General features: G+C 44.5%; 1 protein-coding gene across 1 annotated transcript in view; it reads right to left on the reverse strand.

Annotated features, from left to right (window-relative positions):
* The window catches only part of grin2aa (glutamate receptor, ionotropic, N-methyl D-aspartate 2A, a), a 192,345-nt gene that overhangs the window by 6,107 nt on the left and 173,546 nt on the right, over window positions 1–12,692 (reverse strand). The window contains exon 13 of the mRNA XM_029123423.2: window positions 5,777–6,015. Within this exon, the coding sequence (XP_028979256.1) occupies window positions 5,777–6,015 (239 nt within the window). The remainder of the gene's footprint in view (window positions 1–5,776; window positions 6,016–12,692) is intronic.

Consider the following 12,692-nt stretch of genomic DNA (forward strand, 5'->3'; position numbering starts at 1 on the left):
CCCCACTGTATATGGGTGTGGTTTGTATACACACAAAGCTATATAATTAATGGTGGGGTTTACACACGGTGCGGCTTATAAATGGGGAATTACGGTACACCAATACGCTATGCACTTTAGCAGGTCTACCACTTTGTGGCTGGGTGTCGTACTGATGAGCTCAGTGACTTTAAACCTGGCACAGTCTTAGGATGCCACCGTTGGACATACTAGATCCGGCCAGTGCTATGATTATGGAAGCATCTAGGAGCAAAAACAGCATTGTATTGCCAATGTTTGTCTATGGAGATTTCATGGCTATGGGCTGGATTTTATGCACCTATGAGCAATGGGTGTTGGTTGATACACCCAAACTCTATAATTGGTAGGGGTGACCACATACTTTTGGACATATAGTGTATATACACATATAGTACACTACTGTTGAATGTGGTCCTATAACCTCATATTCTCTCTGTATATATACAGTACACTACTGTTGAATGTGGTCCTATAACCTCATATTCTCTCTGTATACATACAGTACACTACTGTTGAATGTGGTCCTATAACCTCATATTCTCTCTGTATAAATACAGTACACTACTTTGCTCAGAGCCCAAGAAAGTGAATATGTTGTGATTTAGGACCAATCCTTTCTTTTCTGTGTAATTCACCATAAATGCTGGATGTAAAATACTTATTCCAATAATTCTCCAAATCAATCCCAGTTCTATAATTATCCAAATCTATTTTATTCAGATACATCTCCTAATCTATTTAATTCAGATAAATCTTCAAATCTATTTAATTCAGATAAATCTTCAAATCTATTTAATTCAGATAAATCTCCTAATCTGTTTTATTCAGATAATTCTCCTAATCTATTTTATTCAGATACATCTCCTAATCTATTTTATTCAGATACATATCCAAATATATTTTATTCAGATAAATCTCCTAATATATTTTATTCAGATAAATCTCCTAATCTATCGCAGTCATATAATTCTCCATATCTATTTTATTCCAATAATCTCCAAATCAATTGTATTCCTCTAAATCTCCTAATCTTGTAATTATATAAACAGGCAATGTAATTACAAAAATAATACACAGAAAAACTAAACAATTATTAATACATTATTATTACTAATATTATTAAGAGATTTACCACTGTGACCTCATGACCCAAATCTGATTCCTAAAGAGAAAAAACTTCCCTCAGCCGCTCAGCTGATTTGCTGAGTAGGACATGGCCAACATTGCACCATGTCAATCAGGCGAAACCTGATTGAAGTCGAGGGAACTACTCGCAAGGACTGGAACAGACTTGCCACTACATCCTCAGCTTGTCATTTTCGCTGAACTGTTGCCATGGCAAAGCCAGCGGACTCGGAGTATTGTGGAGCCCAGTAGACAGGCTCTGAGTGGGAGGAAGCCAGGGCAGAGGGAACTTCACCTGTCATCCAGGGGAATCGGAAAAGCCCCTGCAATAGTCTTTGCGCTGCCTCATCAGGGCATTTTTGGGGGACTCCCAGAGTGAATTTTGCCAGTGAAGTTGACTTGTCCTGTTCTACCTGACAATCAGAAAGTCAACTTTGAATCAGTCCCGGGTAGTCACTACTCCTAACCAGGGTCCAGTGGCATTGTATTCTATATATACAGCATACTGCTGTTGACCAGGGACCAGTGGCATCGTATTCTATATATACAGCATACTGCTGTTGACCAGGGACCAGTGGCATCGTATTCTATATATACAGCATACTGCTGTTTACCAGGGACCAGTGGCATCGTATTCTATATATACAGCATACTGCTGTTTACCAGGGACCAGTGGCATCGTATTCTATATATACAACATACTGCTGTTGACCAGGGACCAGTGGCATCGTATTCTATATATACAACATACTGCTGTTGACCAGGGACCAGTGGCATCGTATTCTATATATACAGCATACTGCTGTTGACCAGGGACCAGTGGCATCGTATTCTATATATACAGCATACTGCTGTTGACCCGGGACCAGTGGCATCATATTCTATATATACAGCATACTGCTGTTGACCCGGGACCAGTGGCATCGTATTCTATATATACAGCATACTGCTGTTGACCAGGGACCAGTGGCATCGTATTCTATATATACAGCATACTGCTGTTGACCAGGGACCAGTGGCATCATATTCTATATATACAGCATACTGCTGTTGACCAGGGACCAGTGGCATCGTATTCTATATATACGGCATACTGCTGTTGACCAGGGACCAGTGGCATCGTATTCTACATATACAGCATACTGCTGTTTACCAGGGACCAGTGGCATGGCATTCCCCCTAATACACATTAAATCACCTAGAAGACATAGAACCCCCAATACACATTAAATCACCTAGAAGACATAGAACCCCCAATACACATTAAATCACCTAGAAGACATAGAACCCCCAAAACACATTAAATCACCTAGAAGACATATAACCCCCAATACACAATAAATCACCTAGAAGACATAGAAGCCCTAATACACATTACATCTTAGAGGAAATACTACAGAGAGTTCAGGATGCATGCAGTGAGTGTAATGAGAAAACCAGTGACCTTTCAGGCAAATAACTCCAACATTTTAAAGCATTAAGGGGGTATTAAGAAGATATTATGAGAACGTTGGGACATCATTTTTGTTTCAGTTTAACAGGTATTTAACCAGGACTCTTCGTCAAACTCAGAATAACTTGTATACACCTCTTGTAGACTATAAGAGACTACTTCCCAACCATGACACCCCTTCATAGAGATTTTCTTTCAACACACTGCAACTTTTAAAAACGTAACCAAATAGTTTGCACAACACCTGTTTTATATGGATATAGCCCTACTGTACTGAATGTACTGTACTGAACAGATACCCACTACCAACTACCTTCTACCCCCTAACCCCTACATTCTACCCCTACCCTCTACCCCCTACCCTCTACCCCTACACTTTACCCCTACCCCCTACCCTCTACCCCCTACCCCATACACTCTACCCCCTAACCCCTACCCTCTACCCCTACACTCTAAGCCCCATAGCCTAACCCCTTCACTGTAAACGCTACACGCAGACTACAGTCTACACCTCACATGCTAAACCTTTGACCCTACACCCGTCCAACTACACCCTACCCCCTACACCCGTCCAACTACACCTGGGGACAGTCAGATCCCTACACCCTAACCCATACATCCCAAACCCTACCTTCTACACCCTACCTCCCACACCCTACCTCCTACACCCTACCTCCTACACCCTTCCTACTACACCCTACCTACTACACCCTACCTCCTACACCCTACCCCCTACACCCTACCTCCTACACCCTACCTTCTACACCCTACCTCCCACACCCTACCTCCTACACCCTACCTCCTACACCCTTCCTACTACACCCTACCTACTACACCCTACCTCCTACACCCTACCCCCTACACCCTACCTCCTACACCCTACCCCCTACACCCTACCTCCTACACCCTACCTCCTACACCCTACCCTCTACCTCCTACACCCTACCCCCTACACCCTACCTCCTACACCCTACCCCCTACACCCTACCCCCTACACCCTACCTCCTACACCCTACCCCCTACACCCTACCCCCTACACCCTACCTCCTACACCCTACCCTCTACCTCCTACACCCTACCCCCTACACCCTACCCCCTACACCCTACCTCCTACACCCTACCCCCTACCTCCTACACCCTACCCCCTACCTCCTACACCCGATCCACTACACTTATGCCTCGTTTCCAGTGGTGCGAAACACTGGTGCTTCACCCTAAAGTCCAGAAATGTTTCTGTTTCCACTGACACGGGCCAGAGCCAGTTGGCCAATAGGCCATGGCTGAGTAGCCCGGCTCTCACTTGGTGCCAAGCCCCGGAATTAAGGACAGTGAAAATACAGCATGTTGTCCTATTCGAATAGCAATGTGTATCGATTGCTTAAGTGTTCTCGTAATGGTTTTCATCCAATCTAACAAAGAGATCCCTGATAAAATAAAGAAAATGAAGCAACGACTGAAGGTGATACGATGCCATTGACTCAATCGAAAAACGGAGCGCTGAGACGTAGCCTGCAGAACCTTTAACCTTTTCACGCGTGAGTTTCAAATATTCCTTACCGACCCCCCAGCTTGAGTTTTTTTACACGTGACTTCAGTACTCTGCAGCATTTGAATTCACGCCAGCATTTGAACAGTCACCTTGCTAGGTAAGGAACACTACATGCATTGCATTGCAAGCTTCTGTCGTTGACTCGAATTCTAAGAGCTGCAAAAGTTGGTTGATTTATAACTGTAGCTAGCTAGAAAACGTCAGCTAACCGCTAACAAACGGCAGCTGCCCGCTAGCTAACAAATCGTGACCAGTAATTCAGTGCAGTGAAAATGAATAAACTATATAAAATGCATACAACGGGTAACTTAACTTCTAGAAAGTTTATGCAATGGTTTTATTCGGTAGTAGTCGCTAATATAATTCATTTTGTGTATTAGTGTTGGCTGTCTGTTGGTTCGTAAGTAACACTTCTTGTCCCGATTTGAATGCTTTCTACCTGGTTAATTTCATAGTATGGTCTTGAAACAATTACAATTAGGAAATAAAGTTATAAAAACTGTTTGCGCTAAATGTGAGTAAATAATAGCGCAGTTTTACAAGCCATTGTTACGTTACTTGTAGCTAGGCATGCTAATGGTGCGTTCTAAACATGACGTTCTAATCACACCAGTGTGATCGTACGCTTCAGGGACCACTCTAGATTGATCACACCGGTATGATCGTACGCGCCAAAGGGTTAACAACACAACATTACCTCAGAAATCTCCCAATTCCTTCAATTAAAGGTAGATAGTTTAGACAAATACTTATTAAGATGGAGAAGGAGCTGGTTGCAGAAGTTTGAGGAAGACATTTGTTTTATTACTCAAATTTAAACGCCATATAATAAACAAACTGAGCATGACGTTATTGTTAATTTTATTTAACTACCAGAAAAATATTGCCATTTAGTTCTTGTAACCAGAAAACCAAAACACGTTAAAAGTTCACTCCTCCCACCCTACCTGAGGACCTCCTTAAATCCTTGGTACCAAATATTTAGTCAAAACAGGAAGGTTTTAGCATAAATCACCGGCATGGCCCTGGTAATGGCGTGGCCCTGGTAATGGGGTGGCCCTGGTAATGGCGTGGCCTTGGTAATGGGGTGGCCCTGGTAATGGCATGGCCCTGGTAATGGGGTGGCCCTGGTAATGGCGTGGCCCTGGTAATGGGGTGGCCCTGGTAATGGCGTGGCTCTGGTAATGGGGTGGCCCTGGTAATGGCGTGGCCCTGGTAATGGCGTGGCTCTGGTAATGGGGTGGGCCTGGTAATGGCGTGGCCCTGGTAATGGCGTGGCTCTGGTAATGGGGTGGGCCTGGTAATGGGGTGGCCCTGGTAATGGCATGGCCCTGGTAATGGGGTAAAGCACCAGTGAAAATGTGGCATTAGGGACATATAGAGCTAAAAGAAAAACAGTTTTGTCCCTCTGGGATCAAAGTTGAATAGACTGCCCCTAAACCCAACCACGTTTCCGTGGGGATGGACCCCTAGACCACACCCTAAACCCAACCACGTTTCCGTGGGGATGGACCCCTAGACCACACCCTAAACCCAACCACATTTCCGTGGGGATGGACCCCTAGACCTCACCCTAAACCCGACCCCTTACCCCCGGTGAAGCAACAACTAGTCTACTCCAGTCTTACCCTGCTAATAGAGAACAGGAGACCTGGTGTTCCAGTACAGACTCCAGTGAAACAGTATCTCAGCCTCCAGTAGAACAGGTGTTCAGATATGAAGGTGATGAGAGACAGTCCCATTGCGGTAGCCAGCATGTAGAACACACCAGCCATGTTGTCTATGTCCAGCTGACTGGACATCACCTCGTTCTTCTCGTTGTGACAGATCCCCGTCAGCCACTGAGCCTCCAGCTCCTCCATCTCACCTGGGGAGACGACGGGGAGGGGTGGGAGAATGAGAAAGGCAGTCAGGGAGAGGGAGGGAGGGAGGGAGGGAGAGAGAGGGAGGGAGAGAGGGAGATAGTGTGAGGGAGGGAGAGAGATGTCAGTGAGAGGGAGAGAGAGAGGAGTCAGTGTGAAAGAGAGGGGGGGAAATCAGGGTATCATTCCTTCACTCTCCTCTTTGACATTTAAAGTGTCATTAATGTGATGATATTACTGTCATTCAGCCTGGGTAAGATGCTCTGTCTGTATGTGGAAAAGGTTAAATACCACCGTGGTCATCGTCCCTCCCACTGTTAAGGAAACACGACATCACTGAGTCTCATGACAACGATAAACAAACAACAAAGACAATGTCGGGCAAGGTAGTACACTACTTTAGACCAGACCATTATGGGTAGTACACTACTTTAGACCAGACCATTATGGGTAGTACACTACTTTAGACCAGACCATTATGGGTAGTACACTACTTTAGACCAGACCATTATGGGTAGTACACTACTTTAGACCAGACTCTTATGGGTAGTACACTACTTTAGACCAGACTCTTATGGGTAGTACACTACTTTAGACCAGACTCTTATGGGTAGTACACTACTTTAGACCAGACCATTATGGGTAGTACACTACTTTAGACCAGACACTTATGGGTAGTATATTACTTTAGACCAGACTCTTATGGGTAGTACACTACTTTAGACCAGACCCTTATGGGTAGTACACTACTTTAGACCAGACTCTTATGGGTAGTACACTACTTTAGACCAGACCCTTATGGGTAGTACACTACTTTAGACCAGACACTTATGGGTAGTATATTACTTTAGACTAGACTCTTATGGGTAGTACACTACTTTAGACCAGACCCTTATGGGTAGTACACTACTTTAGACCAGACTCTTATGGGTAGTACACTACTTTAGACCAGACTCTTATGGGTAGTACACTACTTTAGACCAGACTCTTATGGGTAGTACACTACTTTAGACCAGACCCTTATGAGTAGTACACTACTTTAGACCAGACCTTTATGGGTAGTACACTACTTTAGACCAGACTCTTATGGGTAATACACTACTTTAGACCAGACCATTATGGGTAGTACACTACTTTAGACCAGACTCTTATGGGTAGTACACTACTTCAGACCAGACCATTATGGGTAGTACACTACTTTAGACCAGACCCTTATGGGTAGTACACTACTTTAGACCAGACCTTTATTGATAGTACACTACTTTAGACAAGACCATTATGGACTATACACCTCTGACATTTGGGACACATCCACACAGGGGCCTACATTCTCCCACATCCTCAACAATCCAGTATCATATGTGATAGCGCCTGCGAACTGCAGCTTCCAGTCAACACCATCGTCCCAGAAAATCTCTCCGAGCCCAACTTCTCCAGCTCCATACACCGGTGAATCACTACACTTCTGACCAATAGGACGCGACACATCAAAAAACAGACGTCCTTATCCCCTCTGCAACGGATAGATGCAGGCTCTCACTCCCCATCTCGGCCCTTTATATCAGTGACTGCACCTCCAACATCTGTCAAGTGGAATCCGGTGTCAAAGCAATGCTTTGGCTTGCCAGTTTCCTTGTCAGTCCATGTCTGCACTGCACGTCTGACAGGCTCTGCAGTTTAAAGTTGCAGTCTGTATGCAGGGATGAGTCGCTGACTTCCAAGTTCAGCAGTGCTGTGAACACGGTCCAGGATGTCATGCCTTTGACCAATTGCTTGTACCTGAGAAGGAGGTTGTTAATGCAGCTGGTTCAGCTAAAATCTCCTGTAACAGCGGACATAGGAAGGGCTACTTACTGTCAGCCTCAATGAGCCAGTAGCTGGAGTGCTTCGGTAGAGCGGGCCCCCGGGAGCCATGCAAACTCCGGCCAACATGGCTAGTGAAGAGTTAGATTAGCAGTGCTTCACAACAGATTCCAGGTCAGGAGAGCCCAAACCAAACTTGACTGAAATAAGGCCTTAGATTTTTTTGCCCGTGGTGTAGACAGAAGCTTTTCGTTTCCAGCACAGAATCGGGATCCATTCTGTGGCAGAAGGGAAAACATCTGGGAGGACTGAACAGAGACACGACACGAGCAGCAGCCCAGACGTTGTGGCCCCATCAAGTGGAGGCATCAGTGTCTCCTGGTCTTATTGGAAGCTTTGCTCACATGACATTCTTCAAAACATTTCTACTGTGAGATGTAGGACATTTAGAGGTGTGCGGATGGTATCGCCGCCTACGGTAAGTCAGTATGGACAAACCTCACCGTCCCCTGGTACGCAGGCTGCAACACACATAAAGGTGCCATAGGGCCTCGCCAGTACAAGGCCTCACCAACAATTACAGGCAGGAAGGTACGAAACATCAAGGCGTTTCCTTGCTTCACATGAACGAGAAACAAGACTCATTTGTTACATTTTCATTTACAAGGCCGGTCTTAGGCAGCTCTTATGTTCATACATTGTCCAGCAGACTAATAATGGGTATTTCCTGCGCTGTATTTTGTTGACTGTACATAAGAGCTGTACAAATCACCAGAAAATATTAATTTCAAGAGTTGTGCTCCCTCTACTAGGAATGAACTACAAAATGTTTTAAAACATCTAATGACATTTAATAATGTTGAATCTAAAATGTATGATGAATATTGACATGGATGGCTGTAAACTACCTTTGACAACTTATGTACAGTTAGGAACTGTTATAATCTTTTTTATTATGTTGTGCTTATGTGTCAATTCTGTGTGCCATTTTTTGCCAGGTCCCTCAATTAGGCTAAACTGGGTTAAATAAAAGTTAAAGAAACATGTGTTTTAACGTGTTGACTGACTGGAGTGGTGCAGGTAAATAGTCCATACAGTCTGAATATGGCCTTAGTGACTCTGCAAAGATCCTCCCACATGTCAGCTCTCTCTCCCCAACCATACGCTCTCTATCTACTGGAACCACTCAGTACACCAGAACCTGTATCAACCATACGCTCTCTATCTACTGGAACGACTCAGTACACCAGAACCTGTATCAACCATACACTCTCTACCTACTGGACCCACTCAGTACAGCAGAACCTGTATCAACCATACCCTCTCTATCTACTGGAACCATTCAGTACAGCAGAACCTGTATCAACCATACACTCTCTATCTACTGGAACCACTCAGTACAGCAGATCCTGTATCAACCATACACTCTCTACCTACTGGAACCACTCAGTACAGCAGAACCTGTATCAACCATACACTCTCTATCTACTGGACCCACTCAGTACAGCAGAACCTGTATCAACCATACACTCTCTATCTACTGGAACCACTCAGTACAGCAGAACCTGTATCAACCATACACTCTCTATCTACTGGAACCAATCAGTACAGCAGATCCTGTATCAACCATACACTCTCTATCTACCGGAATCATTCAGTACAGCATAACCTGTATCAACCATACACTCTCTATCTACTGGAACCACTCAGTACAGCAGAACCTGTATCAACCATACACTCTCTATCTACTGGACCCACTCAGTACAGCAGAACCTGTATCAACCATACACTCTCTATCTACTGGAACCACTCAGTACAGCAGAACCTGTATCAACCATACACTCTCTATCTACTGGAACCACTCAGTACAGCAGAACCTGTATCAACCATACACTCTCTATCTACTGGAACCACTCAGTACAGCAGAACCTGTATCAACCATACACTCTCTATCTACTGGAACCACTCAGTACAGCAGAACCTGTATCAACCACACCCCCTCTATCTACTGGAACCATTCAGTACAGCAGAACCTGTATCAACCATACACTCTCTATCTACCGGAATCATTCAGTACAGCATAACCTGTATCAACCATACACTCTCTATCTACTGGAACCATTCAGTACAGCAGAAACTGTATCAACCATACACTCTCTATCTACTGGAACCACTCAGTACAGCAGAACCTGTATCAACCATACACTCTCTATCTACTGGAACCACTCAGTACAGCAGAACCTGTATCAACCATACACTCTCTATCTACTGGAACCACTCAGTACAGCAGAACCTGTATCAACCATACACTCTCTATCTACTGGAACCACTCAGTACAGCAGAACCTGTATCAACCATACACTCTCTATCTACTGGAACCACTCAGTACAGCAGAACCTGTATCAACCATACACTCTCTATCTACTGGAACCACTCAGTACAGCAGAACCTGTATCAACCATACACTCTCTATCTACTGGAACCACTCAGTACAGCAGAACCTGTATCAACCATACACTCTCTATCTACTGGACCCACTCAGTACAGCAGAACCTGTATCAACCATACACTCTCTATCTACCGGAATCATTCAGTACAGCAGAACCTGTATCAACCATACACTCTATATCTACTGGAACCACTCAGTACAGCAGAACCTGTATCAACCATACACTCTCTATCTACTGGAACCACTCAGTACAGCAGAACCTGTATCAACCATACACTCTCTATCTACTGGAACCACTCAGTACAGCAGAACCTGTATCAACCATACACTCTCTACCTACTGGAACCACTCAGTACAGCAGATCCTGTATCAACCATACACTCTCTATCTACTGGAACCACTCAGTACAGCAGAACCTGTATCAACCATACACTCTCTATCTACTGGAACCACTCAGTACAGCAGAACCTGTATCAACCATACACTCTCTATCTACTGGAACCACTCAGTACAGCAGAACCTGTATCAACCATACACTCTCTATCTACTGGAACCACTCAGTACAGCAGAACCTGTATCAACCATACACTCTCTATCTACTGGAACCACTCAGTACAGCAGATCCTGTATCAACCATACACTCTCTACCTACTGGAACCACTCAGTACAGCAGAACCTGTATCAACCATACACTCTCTATCTACTGGAACCACTCAGTACAGCAGAACCTGTATCAACCATACACTCTCTATCTACTGGAACCACTCAGTACAGCAGAACCTGTATCAACCATACACTCTCTATCTACTGGAACCACTCAGTACAGCAGAACCTGTATCAACCATACACTCTCTATCTACTGGAACCACTCAGTACAGCAGAACCTGTATCAACCATACACTCTCTATCTACTGGAACCACTCAGTACAGCAGAACCTGTATCAACCATACACTCTCTATCTACTGGAACCACTCAGTACAGCAGAACCTGTATCAACCATACACTCTCTATCTACTGGAACCACTCAGTACAGCAGAACCTGTATCAACCATACACTCTCTATCTACTGGAACCACTCAGTACAGCAGAACCTGTATCAACCATACACTCTCTATCTACTGGAACCACTCAGTACAGCAGAACCTGTATCAACCATACACTCTCTATCTACTGGAACCACTCAGTACAGCAGAACCTGTATCAACCATACACTCTCTATCTACTGGACCCACTCAGTACAGCAGAACCTGTATCAACCATACACTCTCTATCTACTGGAACCACTCAGTACAGCAGAACCTGTATCAACCATACACTCTCTATCTACTGGAACCACTCAGTACAGCAGAACCTGTATCAACCATACACTCTCTATCTACTGGAACCACTCAGTACAGCAGAACCTGTATCAACCATACACTCTCTATCTACTGGAACCACTCAGTACAGCAGAACCTGTATCAACCATACACTCTCTATCTACTGGAACCACTCAGTACAGCAGAACCTGTATCAACCATACACTCTCTATCTACTGGAACCACTCAGTACAGCAGAACCTGTATCAACCATACACTCTCTATCTACTGGAACCACTCAGTACAGCAGAACCTGTATCAACCATACACTCTCTATCTACTGGAACCACTCAGTACAGCAGAACCTGTATCAACCATACACTCTCTATCTACTGGAACCACTCAGTACAGCAGAACCTGTATCAACCATACACTCTCTATCTACTGGAACCACTCAGTACAGCAGAACCTGTATCAACCAGGAAAGCAACTCTGTCTGTCATCTTTCACAGACTGTCTGTCCTCTGTCTTCATCTCCATCCCTCTCTATTTCTCTGCCCCCCCTCTTGCTTTCTCTCCTATCTCTCTTTATGTCCCCTCACTCCCCTTGGTTTTGCTTTCCCCTCTCTCCACCCTCTCTCCACCTTCTCTCCACCCTCTCTGTCCTCCTTTCCTGTCCCCCTCTTCACTCTCCCACTACATACTTATATCTCTGCCTGCACTCTCTCTCTATCCCGGTCTCCTTTCTTCTATTCTCTGTCACCCTTTCAACTCTTTTTTATATTGTCTTATACCCACCCCAGTCTCTTAGCTATACTGTTCTGGATGGGCCTTATGGCATGGATATTAACAGACTGCTGTCAGAGAAAGAGGGTGAAGGAGAGAAAGAGGTTTGACAAACTTCTACCTCTGTGAAACCAGTCCTCATGCCATTGAGAAGGATAGACGGAAAAACCTGGCTCCTTATAGTGGAAAGGCATTGAAATCACACTGCAGAACCTTAGACAGAGCTTTTCCTCAACATAAAAAAAAGAAAAGTAGAAAACCATATTCCCAATTCAAAATTTGAAAAGATTATCCAAGCGTTCAAAGACCTATCTGATGAGAATATCCATTCTTTCAGAGGAAGCA

The sequence above is a fragment of the Esox lucius genome, chromosome 11, assembly GCF_011004845.1.
Source record: "Esox lucius isolate fEsoLuc1 chromosome 11, fEsoLuc1.pri, whole genome shotgun sequence".
In the NCBI taxonomy this organism is placed as follows: Eukaryota; Metazoa; Chordata; class Actinopteri; order Esociformes; family Esocidae; genus Esox; species Esox lucius.